At 46.2% G+C, this 23,923-nt stretch overlaps 1 protein-coding gene across 1 annotated transcript; it reads left to right on the top strand.

Moving 5' to 3' along the window:
* The first annotated feature begins 1,120 nt into the window (after positions 1 to 1,120).
* Positions 1,121 to 21,792, top strand: LOC308525298 (teneurin-4-like). The gene is made up of 7 exons (XM_081100110.1): positions 1,121 to 1,234; positions 5,681 to 5,942; positions 8,383 to 8,650; positions 11,014 to 11,157; positions 13,950 to 14,199; positions 16,624 to 16,644; positions 21,314 to 21,792. Exons 1-7 carry the CDS (start codon positions 1,143 to 1,145, stop codon positions 21,651 to 21,653), a joined length of 1,377 nt encoding a protein of 458 aa, XP_080956236.1. The 5' UTR covers positions 1,121 to 1,142; the 3' UTR covers positions 21,654 to 21,792.
* Positions 21,793 to 23,923: the final 2,131 nt, after the last annotated feature.

Raw genomic sequence — 23,923 nt, 5'->3', positions numbered from 1 at the left:
TCATGACCTAGTGGAGAAGAGAAACATGTACGGTGGGGTACGGTCTCAAAGTGTTGAGTCAGGTTTTAGAAGAGAGTGACTAGTTCTAATTAGGGCCATCAAGAAAGGCTTCAGGGAAGAGGCATCATTAGAAGCTGGGTCTTAAAGGAGAAGAAACAGTGATAGAGGGTGCAGGGATTACATTTGAGGCAGATGGAGGAACATTGCACAAACACAGGCTTTAACCAAATTTGCCTGGCGAGTTTGGGGGAAGCAGATGGTTAGTTGTCTGGAATATAGAGGGAAAGTGGGGCGGGGGATATTGGGAGAGGTCACAGGTTTCAGAACCCACTCCAGGGGGACGATGCCAGCATCTGCCCTTCTCCTGTTTGCAATGCCAGATGCAAAGTGCCCTCTATTCTGTTCACTTTCTCGCACGTCCACTTCCAGTGAGACTATTAGAGGCAATAATAACCACTGCCATTGGTGGAGCTTACTGTGCACTAGGATGAAAAAACAGATTCAAAGAGCTGTCACATATTGTGCAGGTTTAGAGAGTTGGAAAGTGGCAAGAGCTGGGGTTGAACACAAGTCACAGGACTAGAGATTCACATGCATAACTACACTGTATAGCCCTCTCAGATCAGCTTTAGCTCCTTACAGTATAAGATAGTATCCTTAGAAAAGGACCTCTGAGTGAGATATCTGAAAACATCTCCCAATAATAATTCTTCTTTAAAATGAATGTACTTATTTATTGAGTTTAGAGACAGGGAGAGAGAAACATCAATTTGTGTTTCCACTTATCCATGCACCCATTGCTTACCTCCTACATATGCCCTGAGGAGGGATCGAACCCACAACCTTGCCGCATCAGGATGATGCTCCAACTAACCAAGCCACCTGGCCAGGGTCCAATAATAAATCTTTAGGAGACACTTTGATGCCTTACAATAAGGCAGTACAAAAAAAGAAAAGAATGTTGTTATTCATTTGGAGTAAACACCATGAGCCGCAGAGTACCAGAGCAGTCTGAGCAACCTGCCTTCTGTCTTCTGACCTCCTGGGGCTCCCTGTCAGCCAGGGTTCTGTGCATGAGAAGTAGACCATGTTATTTACTCTTCTCTACCCACAGGCATGCATGTGTCATTCGTGGTCAAGTGATGACATCAGATGGGACCCCGCTGGTTGGTGTGAACATCAGTTTCGTCAATAACCCTCTCTTTGGATACACGATCAGCAGGCAAGATGGCAGGTAAGGGGCCTTTTGTTGACCAGGGCTAGTGAAGGCCCTGCTCTCGTGGTCTTGCCACAGAACTGCTGTTGGAATGGCAACATGGAAAGACGATGGAATTTGGGTTCAGAGGACCTGAATTCAGATGCCCAGTTCTGCAACTCACTACCTGTGTGACCTTGTATCTCCCTCTGGCCTAAGTCCCTTTGGCTAAAAATTAAGCAGTTTCTTCTCATTTGGTTCTGACAGTAAACCTAGGGTACCTTAAATATAGTCTCCTGCCTCATGACTTAGGATATAAAACACTGCCTCGTGGACCACTGTCTACAGACCAGACAGCTCCAGAAGTCTTACCATTCTAGCTGTGTTTTCCATCTGCAACCACCTAGGTCTGTGGAAACCACTGAGTGAGGACAGAACTCTGACCTTGGGTCCCTGGGCATTTGCTTGCTATGTGTTCTTAGACAAATCTCCTCACCATTCTGGACCTCAACTTCTTTGTCTGTTAAATGGCCCTACCACTATCTAGCTCATAAATTGGCTGTAAGGATTAGATTCTATGATGGATGGGGAAGCACCTTGAACACAGCAGGTGTCTGATCAATCTCAGCTCCCTGCCCCACTCAGGTTCATTGCTGTATTTCCAGGGTCTGGCACGTGGTAAGTAAGCAATAAGTATTAGCTGTTTATTAAATTTACAAGTTATTAAATGATGAGAAGATAATGGTTACAGTACAAACAATAAGAACATTTTAGAGAAAAGGGGAGGGGAAGGAGGAAAGTGGAATATTTAGGCTGTCGGTGGTGACAAGTCCTCTATTTTTAATAAAATCAGGTGGTGGCAGTCCATCTGGCTAAGTGTGGGCCCATAAGGTTGATTTTCACTCTGGGTTGGAAATGATGCTGCAGCCTGATTGATTTTAGCACCTCTTTAATCCAATATCAGATGTGAACATGTCCCGGCCGAGGTGATAATGAAGCAGAGGCTCATCTGTTTGTAGACATGTGTGCCTCTTAACGGGTTGGCAAGCTTGACATGGGGAGCCCTCCCCCTTCCTCTCACTCCCTGGGAATGGGAAGGTGCCCAGCTGGAAGAGGTTGGTGGCCAGTCCCCACAGGTAATCTGGCCAGGCCAGGCCATGGCTCCCTGCCCTGCGCATGTTCCATCCCAGCTAGGGCCTCAGCACAGACTTCTCCTACAGCATGGAGGAATCTCCCTCCTCATGCTCTGTCTGCACTACCTTCCAGCTCAGGGCTGCCTACTTTATGGAAACAGCAGATGCCAGCATCGTAGGCAACAGTTATTCTGACTACTGACTACATTATTACCTGCTATGAAGCAGTCATCAAAAACAAGCCATAGGGACTAAAATTTGACCATCATTCATATGAGATGGCAAATGGTCGGTCCTTTGCCCTGTGCTTGGTAAGGGTGGGTCCATAAAACATATGTTTGGTAGCCCTTGGAAAAAGCTCACTCTAGTGCCTCCAGGCTGTGATCCCTCCTGTTTGTGCTCCCCCTGCAATCGCTACTGCCCCTTGAGAGCAGGGGTTCCTAAGAGGTAAGCATCAGCCATTTTTCCCGTATCAGCCTGCAAAATTACATCACAGTAGCCCAAGTTGCAACAACTCATAGCTTGGGTTTCAGGGCAGTTTTTGCAAGTGCATTATGGGGCTTAAATTTTCTTCCCAACATAGACCCTCATAATGTATGGGAAAGTCTCTGCCTATTCTCTAAGTGTCTGAAGATCTCTGTTGTATGTGAATGGGTAGCATTTGCCCATGTTCCTTCCCCTCTTCCCTGCCTCCCTTTCTTTCTTACCTCTCAGATGCCAGGAGGAACTCTAAGACTAGAGATGTAGTTGGAGATGACAGTGTACATATGCAAATCCAGGGACCAAGCCTAACTCATCTTTGTAACCTTCATACTCCAGGCAAGCCCTCATCCAGCCCACACATGCACAAACGCACACACATACATATGCTCTCATACACACACCCCACACTGAAATGTGAGACCTCCAGTCTTAACAAGAATTCATAAACAGAAAGCAGTACCAGAGAAGTTAGCCAAAAAGATCATTAAAAAGATGAAAAATACAAGTCATGAAGAAAAATTTCAAAAGAGTAGCAGACAAGAGAAGCAGTTCAAGCTCGTTGAATTGAAAAATGGGATTTATACAGAGCATGAGGCCCAGGGAATGGGACCTGCGCTTTTCCCATCCATTATCCCATCGATCTAATTAAAAACTCTGCCAAGTGATTATGATCATTAATTTCATTTTACATGAAGAGATTGAGGCTCAGACAGGTGACATAACTCACCTGTGGAGTGAGCAGCAGAGCTTGGACTGGCCCAAAGCCGCTTGGGCTTCACCTGAAAACCGGGCCTCCCCTTTGGTGTCAGGTTCAAATCCACATCCACTAGAAGGTTTCCCTCCAGAGGCCTGGCTCTTGGCAAGAGCTAATTCCACCGAGATCTTGGCAAGGCCAGCTGCCCCCAGCTTGCTCACAGCCACGAGAATGTCTTTTCATGTTTGTCTTCACTCGCTTCCCCCACGATCCTCCTCTCATGAAGGGAGCTTGTAAGTCAGGCCAAAATTCTGTTTGATGGTTAAAAATTGTTCTGTCAAAGTACAGATACTGTTCAGTCCGGGTGCTCCGCCAGCCATTGACATTCTGCTGTAGAGCCAAACCCGGAGCCTTAGTTCAAAACAAGCCCCTTCTCTCTCGTGACTTATCAAAGCAGGGTAGTGCCCAACTGTCTTTACCCGAGTGTGGGCCTAGGATGGCTGAGTGGGAAACAGGCAAAGTGGGTGAGAAACTTTTTGGGGGGACCCAAATCCAGGGGGTGTCACCTACCAAGATTTGGCACCAGGACAGAACATTCCATGGAAAATCTTTCCCTCCTAGAGGAGGGAAGAGCAAGCTGGAACCATGAAGCCAATCCTACAAGGTACATTTACCAGGGATACAGGAGAGGTCCTGCATTGGGGTCTCTAACACCCACTGCACAGGTTGACATCTGGTTGAGTTACAGTAACAGCCAAAGTAAGGAGGAACTTAAGGTGTTTGATGGACAGTCAGTTCAGAAGATGTTGACAGTATCACTCGTGCATTTGTCTCTAAACTTCAATCACCAAGCACTGGACTAGGTTCCAGAAATACTGAGATGAATTAGTGTCCCTGGGCCAGAGAGTTCAAGTTGTGATACCAGGACAGCATGATGTAGCCTGTAAGGAGGAGTGCACGTGGTGCAAACGGCGCCCAGGGCAGGGAGCGAGAATACTGAGTGGGTAAAGAGTTAGCAGGAGTTCTCCTTCTAAAAAAAAGCAAGACGAGGGCAAGCCTTGAAAATGCATCCTAAAAGTAATAGCACAAAGGACTCTGTCCAAAAAGACAGACACCCCAGCCCGGAGGTGGCTGGTAGACCGAATCACTGTTTCCAACTCCTCAAGGATGGTCAAAGGCAGAAGGGACAGACTAGTTTCAAGTCACCTCAGCAGGTAGAATAAGGACCAGGAGCTGAGGAGTTATAAGGAGAGGGACCCAGACTCAATTAAAAAAAAAATCTTGACAATCAGAATTAGCGAGAGGTCAGATAGTCCTCCTGTGACTATAGCAAGCTCCTTATCATTGGAACTGCGCAAGTAGGAACCTAATGCCTCCCCAATGGTGAGTTTGTAGAAGAAACTAATGTGTCATCAGGTTGGGAGAGGGCAATGACTGAAGGTCCTCAGGGGACGCTGTCATGGAGATCTCATCCCAACTGGGAGGCTGGGACTCAGTCTTCTGGTTCCCCATTCACTTCTGATGTACTGTGATTCTAACAGTGCGGCTCGAGATTGCTTAGCCCTTTTGTGACCCCAAAGGCCTGTGCTGAGTAATGTATCATACTCAGAACTAAAGCTGATGTAGAGTCATAGAATCTTAGTGACCTAAGAAGAGTCCATTTGAACCTTTACATTCTAAAAATGAGAGACTTGAGGATCAGAGAGGCTAAGTGACCTACCCAAGATCACACAGTCGTTCTTGGCAGAGGCAGAACTAGGCTTAGGGTTCCTAATGCCAGGGCAGGGTTTGTTCCACTTTATTCTGCTGACTTTTCACTGAGCATCCGCTCAAGAGTCGTAAGTACCAGGAGCACCATAGCAGAGGCTCACCCACTGCCCTGTGTCTTGGCAAGTCACTCTCTGTCACAGTAGTGTTTAATTTGGCTTTGGCAAATTCTCTATTTTTTAAAAAATACTTTGTGGAATATCTGTTTCTGTTTGTGTCTGCAGTGACACCTTTTAGGTTTTAAAGTCTCCTCAACAAGTGCTCAGACTCTTTGGTATAATTTTTTCTCCTTTCTCCATCTTTTTCCTCTTGCTGCTCATCTTCCTTCTCTTCCTCATCATCTCCTGTTTCTTGTTTTTCCTGTTCCCCCCTCTTCTCTTTTTCTCAACCCTCCCGCCTCCCAAACAGCTTTGACTTGGTCACAAATGGCGGCATCTCCATCATCCTGCGGTTCGAGCGGGCACCTTTCATCACCCAGGAGCATACCCTCTGGCTGCCTTGGGACCGCTTCTTTGTCATGGAGACCATCATCATGCGCCATGAAGAGAATGAGATTCCCAGCTGCGACTTGAGCAACTTCGCCCGCCCCAACCCTATTGTGTCTCCATCCCCACTGACATCCTTTGCCAGCTCCTGTGCAGAGAAAGGCCCCATCGTTCCAGAAATTCAGGTACCCAGCTTTCCTAACTGCATTTCTCCATGCCTTTATTTTATTTGGGGAGTGGAGGAGGAAAGAGAAAGAGATGCCATCAGCCCACCATGCAGAATCCAACTGCCTGGCACCCTCCATCCTAGAAAAAGTCCCTACTCTTCCACTCTGCCATCCAGTTCACTTCCACTTTCCTTCCCCTCAATCTCCAGCATCCACCCTTCTCATTATTTCTATTAAAAATATCTATGGTGATAGGTTCTACCAAGCGAAGTGAGACAGAGGGATCCCCAATAGTGAGCATTATAATAAAGATGAAATGAGAAAATATCAATGAGGTGACTAGCACAATGTCTGGCACCTACTAAGTGCTCAATAAATTTTAACCATCATTATTATTAAGATTATTTTACATGCTCTGCCTTCTTGCCAATTAAGGATTGCTTTGGCTCAAAACTGTATGTGCAAGTGCTTTCCTTAATTATCATTAAAATGAAGTAATTTGGAAAGAAGCATTGTAATCTAATAGAAATCAAGATAGATTCTCTGCCTACCAAAACTGTGTAGGGTTGAATTTTTTCCGCCATCCCTGCCCAGTTTCTTATGAGAGAAACAAGGCCTGGAGGAGAGGAGATTTGGGGGGAGGGGGGAGGTCGGGGAGAAGCCCCATGGTCCTGCCTGCCTAATGAGAGCTCTGGCTACGTGCATGTCCCTAGGTTGCCAGTGCTGATGGAGCAGAAGGTTGTTACATTTTTTGTATGTATATTTCATGCCTGGATGGGCAAACACATCTCTGTGTGTGTGTCCTGTTGAGTGGCTTCAGACGCTGCCCACAAGAAGAAAATACAGCCTTTTGGAAATTCTCATTGCACCCTGAGGTTGAATCCTCAGTTCTTTTCAGAGATTCAGGGCTTGTCTCCTGTCTCAACTACCAGCTGACCTTTCTTAGGAAATGGCTGTCAGAGGAGACAAGGCTTGCTGGAGAGGAATAATTTGTTGCTCAACCCCAGTTCCGCTCCAGCTAGACATTTCCCCAGGAGCAGGGACTTTGGAACAAACGAGGTGAAAGGTTCTACCCTTCTTACAGCGCTCCCTGGGCTGGGTCGCTCTGAGCCCCGCTGGGTCACAAACCTTGCCCCTTGCTTATTATCAGGTTGATGACATACATGAAAACAAACTTTTGGGTTTTCCCAGTCCACTCACTGGGGATCCTTTGCAAGGACTGGGAGATGTAAATTTTAAAGAATATGTTACAGAAAGTAAATATTTGTGAGAACATCGGGATGGCCCTTGAACCTGCCTGTGATTCCCTGGGGCATGGAGCCCACTTTGACTAGAACTTATAAGCTAAAATGTAGGAGGAGTGCTTTGGTTCAGGCCCAATCCCTAAAATTTTGTGTAGTCGGGAGAATGGGCTGCGGGTGGGGGTTCACACCTCTATATGAAATGGACAGAAAGCATTTCTTTGTGAAGGCCCAGTTGAACACAAGCGTGGAATATTCATTGTCCTTTTAATGGCCATGTTAGCCTCGATTGATTTAATGTCCCCTTCCTGAAACAGAGCCCAGAGCATCAAGCTGATAAAAGTGCTCTGCTTTTGCCATGCTCCAGAAAATCCCAGCATTCATTTCAACTTTGCACTGTGGATCTAAGCCCATCACACCCGTTGAGCCACTCTGTTCATCTAGCACAGCGCTGGAGCAGGAAGCGCCATGCAGCCAGTTCAACCTCTTTCTGCGGATGAGCTGGGGCATTCACCTCAGGCCCTTGGCAGGCTCTGAACCCTGAATAGCTGTTTGGTCAGCTTCTCCTCGTCTCTGTTTACTTTGCTGAAGAAAAAGGCCATTGGAAACAGATCTTACTTTAGGAAAGTTTTGAGAGAGGAATGATCCTTGCTGAGGCAGCTGTCCTCTTTAGTCTGAGGGGAAGGTCCTTCTTCATAGTGCCCCCTGCTCCCAGCACCGCCACCCCCAGCAGCACCATCATCCACTTAGCAGCATTTCCCAAGTCTCTGTTATATTTGGGACCTTACGGAATCCTCACACCAATCCAGTGAGGAAACTGAACTTCAAGGTTCCATGAGTTTTCCAGAATGACACAGCTAGTGAGTGAGCGGTGACATTACGGTAAGTATTTTACACACATTATCTTATGAGTTACTCACATGCAGTGAGCTGAGCATCGTCATCCTTGTTGAATGGAGGAGGAAACTGGAGTTCAGTCAGGCAGAGCTGTGCCCTGTGAGAGCCAACCCTGCAAACCAGGGTCTTCGCTCCTCTTCGTATTCTGCTTCCCACTCTTCTTTCTTCTCTCCCTTCTAGTTCCTGCTCCTCCTCTCCTCTCCTCCCCTGCTTCCTCTCTGCTTTCCCCTCTGCCCCTTGAACAAGAGTACAAGGGGTGTGACCATCTTCCCTGCACCAGTGACCCCATGACCGTCACGCATGGTGATCTGTCTCTCTAGGCCTTGCAAGAGGAAATCGCCATCTCGGGCGGCAAGATGAGGCTGAGTTATTTGAGCAGCCGTACGCCGGGCTACAAGTCTGTCCTGAGGGTCAGCCTCACCCATCCGACCATCCCCTTCAACCTCATGAAGGTGCACCTCATGGTGGCGGTGGAGGGCCGCCTCTTCAGGAAGTGGTTTGCCGCAGCCCCAGACTTGTCCTACTATTTCATCTGGGACAAGACAGATGTCTACAACCAGAAGGTGTTTGGGCTCTCGGAAGCCTTTGGTAAGTCTCCCAGCCACAGGACGCAACACCATCCTCAGAGAGACAAGAGACTTGGGGGGATGCGGCCCTTTTTCTTCTTACTCCTTTCCTCCTCTCAGAAGTACCCAAGGCTTAGTTGACCATCAAGATTTTCAGTGACCCTCCCTGACCTAAAAGAATGTACTCAAAGACCTGAATATGGAAAACTTGACCACTAAAAAAAAAAAAAAAGAATTACAAAACCAAAAAGGTCCTTGAAAAAAACACAATGGTGGTTTGTGATGGGTAAAAGATATTTAGTGCCACCAAGATAGAGCCATGTGGACATTGCTGTGGCCCCCACAGCCATCAGGCCTGAACTTGCCCATTAAAAATATGGGTGTCTTGCCCTAGCTGGTATTGCTCCGTGGTTAGAACACCAACCTGGGCACTGGAGAGTTGCGGGTTCAATTCCCAGTCAAGGGCACATACCTGCAAGTTCAATCCCTGGCCCTGGTCAAGGAGTGTGTGGGAGGCAACCAATCAATGTGTCTATCTCACATCGATGTTTCTCTCTTTCTCCCTCCCTCCCTTTCACTCTCTCTTTAAAAAAAAATCAATGGAGAAAGTAACCTGGGATGAGAATTAACAAATATATATATAGCTCCTGGGTCTCTCCAGGTTCATTGAGGAGTAAGATTCTTCCTTCCTCAGAAAGGCTTTGTGGCCTCTTTACCTCATTTCCAATCACAGAGGTTTTCTCTTCGTTGTTGTTATTGCTGTCATTTTTTAAAAGATGAAGCAGAAGGTGACTCATCTGTCCTAGAGTCCAGCCCCACCCAGACCTTGGGATTCTGAGGGCTGGGTGTGCTTTGGGATTAGAGCTGGACCCTGGGATTGGTTCAGAGCTGGACTTTTGGCAGTTCTAACCCTTGAGAGCTAATGCTACAAGCACTTAGAGCAGCGATATTCAACCGGTGTGCCACAAGAATTTTTAAAATGTGCAATACCTGACTAATCAGGAGCACTAACCTCTTTTTCTTTAGATTGTCAAATTAAAAAATGACAACAGCCAACACAACAATAGCCATCTGGTGTGAATAAATCAAAATTATACCTGTATATTTTGTCAGCAAAAAATATATTCTTTGGTGTACAGAATTTTCATAATTATTTTATGTACACCATGAGATGAAAAAGGTTAAAAATCACTGACTTAGAGTAATGCCCCAGGAAAACCCTTTCATCTTGAACACTACTCGTACCAGTTAAAAAGGGAAGTGTCCACACATGGAGACCTCAAGGTTCACTCTCCTGACATGACCAGTAGGAGGCATTATGCCTGCGTAAGGGACTCAAGGTCATTTTCCAGCCATATTCCCCTCCTGCCATGGATGGCCAGCCATCTTTTATGGTACTTAAAAGAAACTCTAAGGGGCTGCCCAATTGTTAACTCCTGTCTTGTGTATGTGGTAGGATATTGTCCACTGGAAAATAGTGTCAGCCCAAAAATGGCATTCCCACCTCAGATAGTTCCTTTCCATGGAGCAGTCATTGGGCTTTTCACAAACCCAGCTTTGGGAAGCCTGCATGGGGAGACTGCATCCCGGTGGCCAAAGGAGGCCGTGACTTCTGAAACCCAGGGGTTTTCAAGTTTTGAAACCTCAAAGCCATTTCCAGCTTTCAAAGTACCCTAGCTGAGCTCCTTTTCATAAATTCATTACAAGTGATTTTGGGTTTTTCTTTATTAAAGTAATACTATTCTCATCAATAAAAAGTGGATAAGTAGATAAAATAGCAATAAAGTCGTATGTTCGTCTAAGCAAATACAACCACTTATTAACACTTAATTTTTTGATGTATGGTTTTTCTTAGCACAGATATAATATGATATATAACTAGTTTTTTCAACTTAGCATTATTCCTGTGTCACCCATGGTCTTTATAACCATAATTTCCAGGGGCTACATAATATTCCTCCAGAGCATAGTACACTTGGGTTTGCTCAACCTCTAGCCCCTTTTGAACCTTTAGGTTACTCCCAGTTTTCCACTATTAAAAATAATGCTACAAAACAAAAAGAAAAATAATGCTACAGTAAAGACTTTTGTGCCTAAAGTGTTTTCTATACTAAAGAGTTTTCCCTGGAATCCAGTCACCTGGGTCCTTTTAAAAAGCAGTTAATACATTTGTTTAATTTTTCCTAATAATATATGATCACTCTTCAAAAAAGGGCTATTAAGGCTCAGCATCCCTGTGTTAGTTGTGCATATAGATGTGGTTCCACTTAGAAATGTGATCCTTTTTCCTTTTCTACAAAAGACAGGCAGGGGCCTTGCATGCAGATCTAAAGCCAAAGAAGAGGCCTTGCTCACTGTGCATTCTGTGCCTTTTGTTGTCTGCAGTCTCTGTGGGTTATGAGTACGAATCCTGCCCGGATCTGATCCTGTGGGAGAAAAGAACAGCAGTGCTGCAGGGCTATGAAATCGACGCTTCCAGGCTCGGAGGATGGAGCCTGGACAAACATCACGCCCTCAACATCCAAAGTGGTGAGTGGGTGGATAAAATCCCCAGAGCCCAGCCTTGCTGTGATGTCCTTGGTGCCATATGAGACAAAAAACACACACTTCAGATTCCACGGGCTCCTATGGGATCCATCGGTCTGAAGGATTAGTCCATGAGTGTTCCTGGGGTCCCTGCTTTGTGCTTGTTGCTGCTGGGCTCTGGGGAAGCAGAATGGAAAGGCCTCAAGAATTTACTCAGATCGGAGGCCAACACTTCCCGGCAATTTCCATGCTGTGCCATGGACAGTGCATCACAGAGGGAGCAGGGCACTGGGGCATAGAAGGGGGACATGTCACTCAGCTTCGTGGTTCAGCAAGGTACCTCTTTGGAGAGAACTTCTGAACCGAGTTTCAGAGGGTCAGCAGGATTAGCCCTGTCTAAAGTAGGGAGAGGGCACAGGATGTGCCAAGCACTGAAGCATGAAAGGAGAGTCATTGGAGAGGAGGGTCACTGTGGTTTGAGCGAAGGGTGAAATGAAGGGAATAGCAAAAGCCAAAGCAGGGGGCTTGGCAGCTGAAGTTCATCCAGAGGCATATGGAGGGTGTGAAGCACGCAGGTGCCACAGTCAGATTGAATTTCCAGTAGCTCACTCTGTGTTCTGGGATGAGACCACTAACTACGGTAATGATGTCCTAATCTGTACATACCATGAATGCCTATCAAAGCAACCACAGGTTTGGGGGGAAAATTGACAAATTTGTTCTAAAACTTATGGTAGAATAAAAATGTGTAAATAGCTAAGGCAATCTTCAAAATAAAAACCAAAAAGAGGCACACAGCAGATATTAAGCTATCCTAAAACTGTGTGGAGCTGTCACAGGAACAGATGAATAGATACCAGGGGACAAAACAAGGAGCCCAGACCCTGACCTGTGAGTAGTCATTCGGACAGTGATGGCGAACCTTTTGAGCTCAGCGTGTCAGCATTTTGAAAAACCCTAACTTAACTCTGGTGCTGTGTCACATAGAGAAATTTTTTGATATTTGCAACCATAGTAAAACAAAGACTTATATTTTTGATATTTATTTTATATATTTAAATGCCATTTAACAAAGAAAAATCAACCAAAAAAGTGAATTTGCGTGTCACCTCTGACACGCGTGTCATAGGTTCGCCATCACTGCATTAGGACAAGGTTTGGCCATGAGTGACAAAAAGCCAAAATAACAGAATTGCAAACAGGTTACAAGTGTGTTTCTCATGCACCTGAAAGTCTGGAGCTAGAGATGCCAGAGCTGGTTTAGCACTTGGCAGGCTCCTTTCCTACTCAAGCCTCCATCCCCAAGGTCATGATCCAAGGTGATTGCTTCCGCTCCAAACTTCACATCCACTTTCCAGCCAGCAAGAAGGAGGAAAGGACTAAGAGCAAGCCCTTTCCACGCTAAGGACACATCCCAGCAGCTGCCCTGCCACCTCCACTTCCAAACATTGTCCGGAACGCAGTCACCTGCCAAGTGTAGCTGCACACCAGGCTGGAATTGTAGGAAGCCCCAGAGAGTCTGTGCCCTGCCAAGCACCAGGTTCTATAACTACAGAAATAAGGAAGGGGGATAGGATGGATACCATGGGTAACTGCAGGTTTCTTCCATATACCATGTGTTCATTGGAACTTGGTATATGATAGAGGGAGCATCACTTACCAGTGGAGGGTGGATAGGTGTTTTCGAAATTGGCATTTGGGAAATTGGCTCAGTATATGAGAAAAACAAACGTAAGTTCATACTTTGCATAAAGTAAACAAAATAAAGTTTGATTAAAGATCTAAATTAGAAAGATAACACATTAACTTTCATAGAATATCTTTATGATCTCAGAGAGATTCCCTAAAACCTAAAAAAGCACATTCAAGTAGAAAAATAATTACTCAGACTACATAAAAATAAAAGGTATCCCTTCAACAAAGGACAAAGCTAACAGGAGACAGCCTGGGCGAAGATGCTTCTGACTGGAGCAAACAAAACTCACTCAGGCTGTGGTGCAGAAGGGGTGAGGCTGGAGGCCGAGTCCAGCTTGGTGGCCGTGGCAATAATCCAGGAGCTAGTGGGTGATCTGGGCCTGAGGGGAAACAGTGGGGAGATGGGATGGCGCTTACAGGTCATCGAGGGCAATCCCTTCTCTTTGCTGGGGAAACTGAGGCCCAAAGGCAGTGAAGAGACCGACAAGAGCTGGGATCAGCCTGTTAGTTGCAAAATGAGGTAAAAACCCAGTTCTCTTAACTCTACCTTGGTGAGAAGAGACTGTGAGTTCGCTTCCCTCATGCATTTCTATAACCATTTATTGGTGCCTACTCTGTGTCAAGTTCTTTGCTGGGCACTGGGGATACAGAAAGGGAAAAGACAAGCACAGTCCCTGTACTTGAAATGGTATCAGCCTAGAGAGGAAAACAGGCAAGTGCGATAGAGAATTCGTGCTGTAAGAGAGACCAGAGAGAGGGATAGGAGATGAGTTCAGTCTATGTGAGAGGCTGTGGAGATGAATAACTAAGAGCCTGGACTTAGGGCTGCTCCTACCATCACCTGTGTGGCCTCAGGTACACCACTTTGCCTCCCCCTCCCCCCCACCCCCGTTAGCTTACAGAGTCGTTGTGAGGATCTCATCCGTAGAGCAGTATGGCCTGTCCAAGGTTTCATTCTGGGGTGAGGCAGCCTTAGGAGATGTCTGGAATGGCAGGCAGAGATCTTGCATTCCTTACAGCACCACGGGAGCTCTGTGGTCAGCCTCAGAAGAGAGCCTCTCCCTGCTCCGTGGGTGATTCTGTTCTCTGTCTCCTCGCAGGCATCCTGCACAAAGGGAACGGGGAGAACCAGTTTGTGTCTCAGCAGCCCCCCGTCATCGGGAGCATCATGGGCAATGGGCGCCGGAGAAGCATCTCCTGTCCCAGCTGCAACGGCCTTGCTGACGGCAACAAGCTCCTAGCCCCCGTGGCCCTGACGTGCGGCTCTGACGGCAGCCTCTACGTGGGAGATTTCAACTACATCCGAAGGATCTTCCCCTCCGGGAACGTCACCAACATCCTGGAGCTGAGGTACATAAGGCACTGCCTTCCTCACAGTTCCTATAACGTCCCTTTGCCATTCTGTGGGCCCAGCTGGCCTTACCCACCAGGCCCAGAGAAGGAGCAGGGCAGCGTCTCACCTGTCAGAATCCGGGACCTCTCACTGCCCAGCTCAGAGGCTAACCTGAGCCGAGGGCCCTGAGGAAGCAGCAGCTGATTCCCACAGGGCACTGCAATGTCGAACCTCTCTTGGGACAGGGAGGTAGCCTTGGCGTCCAGCTGATGTAGAAGGCTGCTGGCAACCAAGAATTAAACTCCTTGGAAGCCCCTGGATCTTCTTTCTGCCTCCTAGCACCAAACTGATTGGAATCAATCACATGAGTCTTTTAACGAGGGCAAGGGATGGCATCCTGGCCAAGGCCCCCCCTGCCGGTGTTACCAAGTTTTGCCCCGTTACTTAACATTCAGAGTGAGGAGCAGGTTTTTCAGCTGCCCAATACTGAGAGAAAGCCCTCGGACTAAAACCGGGCATTGTCTGTCTGTTTCTGTAGTGCCACAGAGCCAGCTGAGTCAGCCTCTTCTGTTTCCCCATCCTGACTGACCAGGCATGACAGAGCATAGCCATTCTTAGGGAGCAGGGAAGGGCCTGGTGTGGCTTTTCCCCATGCCTCCCTCAGCCAGATCTCCTTACAACCACAGCACTGCCTTAGGGTGGGATCTTGGGTTACCAGAAACTGAGGTTACAGATAGGGAGTGCCCCACTCTCCCTTTCAGGAGACACTGCACCAGGTTCTTCACTGCTGCTTTCTCCCGGGCTGGGGTCCAGGTGAACAGCACAACCCTTGGGCAGGAAAGCCTTCCTCCAGAGCGGCCAGGGGAAAAGCAGTCTCACTTTTGTGAGGCCCCTACTACTGTTGACCATGGAATTTTAAAAACCGCCAAAGGTCCAGCTTCTGGAATGGCGGGTGCAAACCCAGAAGGCCATCGTGCAGCTCTGCCGCACCAAAGATTGGTCACCTGGACCCGTGAGGGCCCCTCTGGCTGAATGCCTTGTCCAGGTACTCTCTGCAGGTCTGTGCCTGCGGAGAATCTCATTCTGCAGTGCACGTGGCTGACCAACAGCCACAACAGCACCAAGAGGAGCACGTTGGTATTTGCCCACACACGCAGGGACAGGGAAGGAGAGGGTCTTTGCATGAAAAGGATTAGAAGCTCATATTCTATGGACCCCTAGGAAATCAGATAATAGGCTGAGTGAGAACCAGGCCACCAGGAGTATTCTCTGCCTTTCTTCTCTCTTTTATGAGTGTGATTGGCAGAGGCATCTGCCAAGGAAGAGGGAACCCTGGATGTAATTGCTTCGGTCAACTGCTCATATTGTCTTTCCATCTCCTGTCCTGTGATGGAAAGGGCCATGGACAGGGGGTCAATCCACCTTGGCAGACAAGCTGTACAACTTTGGGGAAGACACCTACCCTCTCTGGGCCTCCTTTTTCTTTTCTTTTTTCTTTTTTTTTCTTCTTCTTTTCTTTTTGTTAATCCTCACCCAAGGATATTTTTTCCATTGATTTTTAAAGCGAGTGGAAGGGAGGGCGGTGGAGAGAGAAACATCCATGTGAGAGAGACACATCGATCATTTGCCTCCTGCACACTCCACTACTGGGGCGGGGATCAAACCGCAATCCAGATTCATGCCCTTGACTTGGAATCGAACCAGTGACCATTCAGTGCTCAGGCCGAGGCTCTAATCACTGAGCAACACCCACCAGCTCTGGGCCTCCATTTTCAACCTTTCAAATAAGAGATCCCATGTCCCCTGTCTCCCTCCCACTGTTTCAGGGAGATCATGGAAGACAGTGGGTAAGGAAGGGAGGAGTCAATGAAATTTGGAAAGAAAGATAAATGGATCAATATATTATCATCTTGATTTAGTTTTCTTTGAGTCTTTTTGCCCTGGTCTGTTTCTCTGTGTTACTGTCTCCCTTCTAATTATAGCATATTTCCCATTCTGTATTCTATTATGAAGATCATTGTAGCAGGTTCTGCAGGTTTTAATAACTCTTGGTAAGGCCCACGGGCAGAGATACAGCAATGAGCATGTATATCTCCGGGAATGTGTGTCTGTCTAGGGGGTAGGGGTGGACTGCTCCACCCTCTGCCTCAGCCCTGGTGGAAGCAGCAGCATGTGTCAACCTCATCCGCTTCCCCGAAGTCAGCCGTAGCGGAGCAGGTGGAACCACGCCTCTTCCGTGATATGTAGCTGCTTGTAAGTGAGCTCACTGACAAGTAATATCCCATATGAAATATATCAGTGTCATGGCTGCTAAGTCTTTATTTATTATAGTATTGTACTGTACCATTGCTGTCAAGTTTTCAGGCTGCTAATAATGCTTCTAACCCTGCTGCTAACACCTCATTCTTTCTTCTATTCCCTGCTCTCCTGTCTTCTGTCAGAAATAAAGATTTCAGACATAGGTAAGCCAACCAGTGGAGAATTTTCCCGTCTCTCCTCTGCCTTGTTGCATGTTGTATGGTAAGATGCATGTGTCAATTTCAGATGGCTCGATGGCAAATGAACCCTGTGTGGTTGGAACTGATTGCGGGTAATCGGTTACAATGAGAGGAAGTCGTTAATAATGGTGGGGACAGGTGGTGAGAGTCTGAGCTCCTCTAATCCCTACAAAGTGCAGCCGCTCCTTTGGTAGTCAGTGGACGAGACAGACTGCAGTGATGGGGAAAATGTTAACCTGGGCATAGTAATTTGAACACCACAGTCTGCCTCTTCTTAGAATAAAGGAGTACATCATCCTCACTGTGTTGGGTGACTTGGATGGTCACAGTGGGAAGTCCTGAGAACATCTGTATCAGGTGAAGGCCCTGGAAGAAGACAGGGCTCAGATTTGTGCTTCTGTGGGCATTCCAGGTGCCTCAGCTTGATGGCTGGGGTGCTAGATAGCCCCCTGGAAGGCTTGCCAGAAAGGACAGAGCAGGGGAGGAGTTCCAGACCTGACAGACACCCAGAGAGCAATCCCCAAATAGGAACTTTGTCACAGAGTAGACTTGTCATGTAGGCTCACAATGACACTGCAGCAGACAGAATTGGGCCTCATCAGACCAACAGAGAGAAATGTCTGCCTGCCATCGGCTCCGGTCACTGCAGCACTCATCTGACTCCCAGGAGACAGTGACCTTGGAGTCCCCCCAGCCTCACACACATGTGGGTGACTTGAAAGTCGCCATGGGCAGACGGGGCTGTGGCTGGCATCTCTGCAGAGGGGCTCTCAGTCACCCACATGTGGCTCAGACTCACACGGGGCTCAGACCACAGTGGCACGTGGGGGGATGCTAAGGTGGGATGAAAGGAAGTCTTAGTAAGGTAGATAGAGGCAGACCAATCCCAAATCCAATAGTGATGATATGCATATCTACATAGTGAGATATAGTATTAATGTAATAATCATAAATGTTAAATGTATATAGAGCAGTAATGGCGAACCTTTTGAGCTCGGCATGTCAGCATTTTGAAAAACCCTAACTTAACTCTGGTGCTGTGTCACATATAGAAATTTTTTGATATTTGCAACCATAGTAAAACAAAGATTTATATTTTTGATATTTATTTTATATACTTAAATGCCATTTAACAAAAAAAAATGAGTTCGTGTGTCACCTCTGACACGCGTGTCATAGGTTCGCCATCACTGATATAGAGCTTCTTAGTGTGTAGCAGAGAGGGGTTAAGTGATTTGCATGGATTAAAGCAGTTTGTCCGCAAACCATCCTTTGAATTAGGTACTCATGGTATATCTAATTTACAGATGACAAAACTTGAAAGTGACCTTGTGTGAACTTGAAAAAATTACTTCATCTCTTTGGGCTTTAGCTTCTAACTTGAGGTTAATAAAATCTCCCATGGAGATTGTTGTAAGTGTTACAGAGGATGTTTGTAAAGTATCTAGCATTGTGCCAGGCACAGAAAGGAGTTCCAGAAGTGGTAATAATAATAATAACATCATTATTAGATAGTAATAATAATAATTTATTTTTAACATCATCATAACAATTACATGATGATGATGATGATGATGTCTCCATCTTTCCCAAAAAGGAATTAAATCCTTCAATCCTCTTAACAACCAAAGACACAGGCAGTAAAGTAAATTAAATAGAATTTGGTAACAAAATAAAAAGGAGGAAACACATATATGTGGTCATATATCAAATTAGACTCGGAGCCTCCTTCCAGCCAGAATAAACAGGGAAACATAATAATTTTCATGGTTTGCATTATCAGAAATGGGAAAATGTGTTCACTTCTCAGAGGAGGGATATTTTTTCCTGACACTGAAATCTAAACCAGATTTTCGGTGAGCTTTGTATGGATAATACTGAACTCTGTATGGATATGTGCCCTCAAGTTCAGATTTATAGTAAACACAGAATTACATTTCATATGCAGATCTTCATTGAAAATCTAGCATTCACCATTAAAACCTTCACTCAGTGGTGGTGACTGCCTGGGACACAGCTGGAGTGTGGGGGTGCCTAGCTGGGAAGAGTCGGGGGGCCAGGGTGCTTGTCCAGCTTTTCCATGCACTCATCATGTGACAGTGGTTTGGGCGCCTGGCTTTTTCCGCTTTTAATCTCAGAATCTTTAGTTGAGAGAGTTGTGGTTTGAGTGTCTTTTGTTTCTGATGTTTAGTTATCTTTTAACAGATGGATCCATGGTATGATTTCAAAGCCAGTTTCCTGGCCTCTTGCAATTCATTGTTTTTCTCAGGTGCTAAAAAGTATTTCTATAGTGAAGAGTGGGAGAGAATAAAGGATTTTTCTTCTGCCTTTTTGTTTTCTAAAGTCAAAACAGAGTGAGACGACCTGGGTTCTAGCTCTGATTCTCACTGGCACCTGGGTATTGACAAACCTCTTCCTCTCTCTGGGCGTTCATGTCCCCATCAGTAAATGTCAGAAGTGGATTAAAGAAATTCTGAAATCTTGTCCTCTTTATCCTTTACTGTCTCCACTGTTCCCAGAAATAGCCTTTGGCTCAGGCTGGTGCTCTTAGCTTGCATGGGTGCTCCCCAAAGCAGTCTCTTCCCTGCCTTCGGGCTTTTCAGCCTCAATATGCCACCAGCCTACCACACGGGGCATGCGCAGTCCAGGGACCCCAGCCCTTTGGGCATCTTCCTCCTGGACCCCATCAGGGAACACAGAACCTTATCTCCTCCAGATCTCTTCCCTAGGGTCATGGAGAAATGTTTGAAGCCTGTTGTTCAGAAGTGCATTTGAACTCATCTCCATTGATCCCAGCTATACATATTCTGTTAATTCTAACAGAGTCCTTAACTGCCCCAGGAAATAGGTCAGACAAGACAATATTAAGTCTGCCATTCTTGGCTTTTCCATTATGCAATAACATAAATATTCTGGGGGTTTCTCATGGAGACCAGCTGCTATTTATTAAGCTTGTTTATTTATTTATTTATATTTGTTAACCCTCACCCAAGGATATTTTTCCATAGATTTTTAGAGGGAGGAGGGAGGGGAGAGACAGAGAGAGAGAAAAACATCAATGAGAGAAAAATACATCAATTGGTTGCCTCCCACACGTTCCCCAACCAGGACTGGGGACCGAGTCTGCCACTGAAATACATGCCCCCGGCCAGTGCCAGGCCATCCAGCCTGAACAGACAGATGCCTTTGAATTAGAAGACTTTCCAGAGACGTAGAGGATGCTGTCAGTACTGAGATGCAGTTTGAGAGCTGAGGGTTACCAGGCCATGTACAGGAACTGAAACAGCTCCCAGGAGTTATGAGTCCAACTCCAATGTGGCCTAGACTTCGATGAAATTGTAAAGCAGTACCATGTGATAGCAAAAGTCAAGCTTAATAATAAATATCTACGCTCTGGTCCAGCGATCACCAACCAGTGGTCCACGGACCACTGGCGGTCTGTGAGGCCCGAAATGTTGGCGGCTGCTGCTCTAGTCCTCTCCACATGCAAAAACAGACATGATGGCTAGTCATCAAACAGTGCTGATGTAAAGCACCTCTGAGGTTCCATGATGCTGGAGATCTGTCACAGATGATTTTATGTAATTTTCATAGTACACTGGCCAGGTAGCTGCTAACATCCCCCTTCTGTAGATGAAGAAAACTTAAGGCTCAGGAGGCCAGCTAATTTGCTCAAGTTTCAGAACCTGGAACTAACAGAGCTAGACCTCAAACCCAGATGGAACAGACTCCAAGCGGTGCCTTTTCCTTCTCCCTGTACCCAGAGGCAGCGCCTTGCCTCTGCAATGCCTGGGTGCCGCCGAGGTCTGACCTCACTTTCCTGTTAGCACGGCCTGGTCTTCATGGCTGGTCTCCAGGAGTGGAACCATCATGAGCACTGCTCCTGTGTTTTGTTTATTTTCCATTGGATGTAGCTGCCAATTACAACTAATCCTGCAACTCATTTATATCTGACTGCAAGCGGGAGACTGCTGGGCTCCTGATCAGTATAACATGTGTGTCAAGTGAAAACCATGTGGATGCTGACTGGGAGTCAGATCTGGCAGGGTCTTATCAGTCAGTCCCAAGAAGGGTTATGGCTGCTGTGAAAATTCTGTGGAAGAAGAGTCCATAGGTCCAACTCTTTTTTATTATTATCCAATCTTTATTGTTGAAAGTATTACATAGGTCCCCTTTTTTCCCCATTGACCCTTTCTAGCCCACCCCGCCCCCTGCCCCAGGCCTCCACCACCCTATTGTCTGTGTCCATACAAGTTCTTTGGTTGATCTCTTCCCTCCCACTGTCCAACCTTTAAGTGGTTTTAAAGTCAAGCTCTTTTGTGTTTCTGGCTTGGATTTACAGGCCACCTATGGTAACCCTCATGGACATTCCTTTTAAGAAGACATGTATTGAGCACCTGATATGGGGGTGGCACGGGGCTGGGGCTGGGACTGGCAATCATTGGCATTAATAGTTGAGTGGGAGAGAGAGTTAGACCCACCATATCTGGAGTCAGACAAATTGGGGAACTCGCCCCAAAAATGGGTACATCATCCACATATGATATTTTTGCTTGGATTTAAGTTGTACGCCTCTGGCTACCTGGTAGGAAAGAAGAAGGGGCTCACCAACTGGCATGTCCTTGTCTTCCAGTCACAGTCCAGCGCACAAATACTACCTGACGACAGACCCCATGAGCGGGGCTGTCTTCCTCTCCGACACCAACAGCCGGCGGGTCTTCAAGATCAAGTCCACCACGGTGGTAAAGGACCTGGTCAAGAACTCCGAGGTCGTCGCGGGGACAGGTGACCAGTGCCTCCCCTTTGATGACACCCGCTGCGGGGATGGTGGGAAGGCCACGGAAGCCACACTTACCAATCCGAGGGGTAAGGCTGTGTTTTTCAATCACTTTCAGTTAACATGTATTGGGGTGTTTTCCTTTTCCCAAAGAAATAGATGTTTATTATTGGAAAAATTTTGGAAAATAACATGAACTCTATGGAGAAAAGTTGACATCATAATTCTACCTTCCAGAAAAATTCTCAGTTAACATTTCCTATCTTTCCTTTTAGCCTTTTTTCTAAGTGTGTGGGTACATGTAATACTCACCAAAAATAAAGTGAGATCACATTAAACAAACATTTAGTGACCTACCTTTCTTCCTAACTGATAAAAAATGAACATTCTCCATGCCATTAGTCTTTGTACTGATTTCTAATGTCTGTATGGTGTTCCAGCAAGTGAATGGCCCATCATTTAGTTGGACATGTATGCTGTCTCTCACACTATTATGTTATAAAATCATTGCCGTGTATCATCTCTGTTCATTTGCTATAGGATGAGTTAACTAAGTTTCCATTTGAGTCCCACAAAAAGTTGGGCCTCTTCATACCCACAATCACAACTTTTCATCCACTTATTCATCAAGTATTTACTGAGGATGCATACTGAGGATGCAGTGCCTTGTGGTTGCATAGATAAGTTTATTGTAGCAGGAAAAGGAGACTTGAATGTGAATACTCTGACTTGGGAGAGGGCAGAAGTGCTTCCTGAGACACAAGGAGAAAGAACTCTGTGTGGGAGTCCAAAGCCAAGAGAGGCCCCTGTGCCTAGAAGACTAGGAAGGAAGGCTGTTTGGAGGAGAAGCCAACATTAACAACAAATACCCATCATTCACCTTAAAGCCAGTGACCTATACTGTCTAAGCCTCAGGGTCCTCGTCGATAAAACAATGGTAATAATACCTCTTGTGTCCACCCCATAGGATCATTCTGAGGGTCAAAATTAATATATTGCATGTGATAACCTGTAAAAATGCCATGAGTGATTGTATTAGTAAATAGTGCCAGATTTCAGGGCCTGGTTCAAATCAAAGCCATTAGATGCTAGTGAAAACAGACAGTCCTGTATTCAAATTCGGTCATTGCCACCTACTAGCCTAGTGACTTTGGGTGGGTTGCTTAACCTCTCTGAGCTTTATTTCGCTCATCTATGAAATAGAGAGAGATACTGTAGAGTTGTCATACACATTAAATATTATCAGGAATGTTAATGCTTAGTACAATGGTATCAGTCACATAATAAACATCCCATAAACGGGGATTCCTATTGTAATTATTATAGTATATTGTATTGTGTTATATGACATCCCCTCATATAAATTTGTGCACTTGGGGGGGGGGGTCCCTCAGCCCGGCCTATGCCCTCTTGCAGTCTGGGACCCCTCGGAGTATGTCCATCTGCTGGCTTAGGCCCGCTCCCTGAGGGGTTGGGCCCAAGCTGGCAGTCAGACATCTCTCTGGCAGCCCGGCAGCCCTCAGGGGATGTCCACTTGCCAGCAGGGAGCCGGCCTAAGCTGCAGTCAGATATCCTTACTGCTGCTGAGGAGGCGGGAGAGGCTCCTGCCTCTACCACTGTGCTGGCAGCCATCAGCCTGGCTTGTGGCTGAGCAGAGCTCCCCCTGTGGGAGCACACTTACCACCAGGGGACAGCTCCTGCATTGAGCATCTGCCCCCTGGTGGTCAGTGTGTGTCATAGTGACCAGTCATTCCCAGTCGTTCTGCTGTTAGGGCCAATTTGCATATTACCCTTTTATTATATAGAAGGATTCTATATCTCTACCACATACCTGCAGTGGTCAGGTGGGAACTCTGTGAGATAGATATTATGACATCTGTGGTTAATCTTCCTCCTAAATATGATTTCCTAATACTAAAAGGGTAGCATAGGGTGGAAAGAGCTTACACTTAGGGACCCTGCACTGTGGTTTTGCTCTGCCACTCCTTGGGCCTCAGTGTCCCCATTGGTAAATGAGCAGATTGGGCTAAATGATCCCTGAGACCCCCTTTCAGTTGCAACATTTTACTCTATGAATGAAAACCAGGGATTTTTTTTCTGATATTTTTTACTCTCTCCGAGTCTTTCTCAGTTGCTCTACAGCAGTGATTTTCAACCTTTTCATTTCATGGCACACATAAACTAATTACTAAAATTCTGTGGCACACCAAAAAATGTATTATATTTTTTTGCCAATCTGACAAAAAAAGATATAATTTTAATTCATTTATACCAGACAGATAGCTGTTGTTATGGTGGCTGTTGTCATTTTTTCATTTGACAATCTAAGGGAAAAGAGGTCAGTGCCCCTGACTAAATAGTAAGGTATTGCATGTTTTAAAAAATCTTGCAGCTCACCTGTTGAAAATCCCTGCTCTACATAGGTGTGTTCTCCACCCTACACACACACACACACACACACACACA

The sequence above is a fragment of the Myotis nattereri genome (genome assembly GCF_964212035.1).
Source record: "Myotis nattereri genome assembly, chromosome: 9".
In the NCBI taxonomy this organism is placed as follows: domain Eukaryota; kingdom Metazoa; phylum Chordata; class Mammalia; order Chiroptera; family Vespertilionidae; genus Myotis; species Myotis nattereri.
This window is presented reverse-complemented; position numbering and strand designations above follow the sequence as displayed.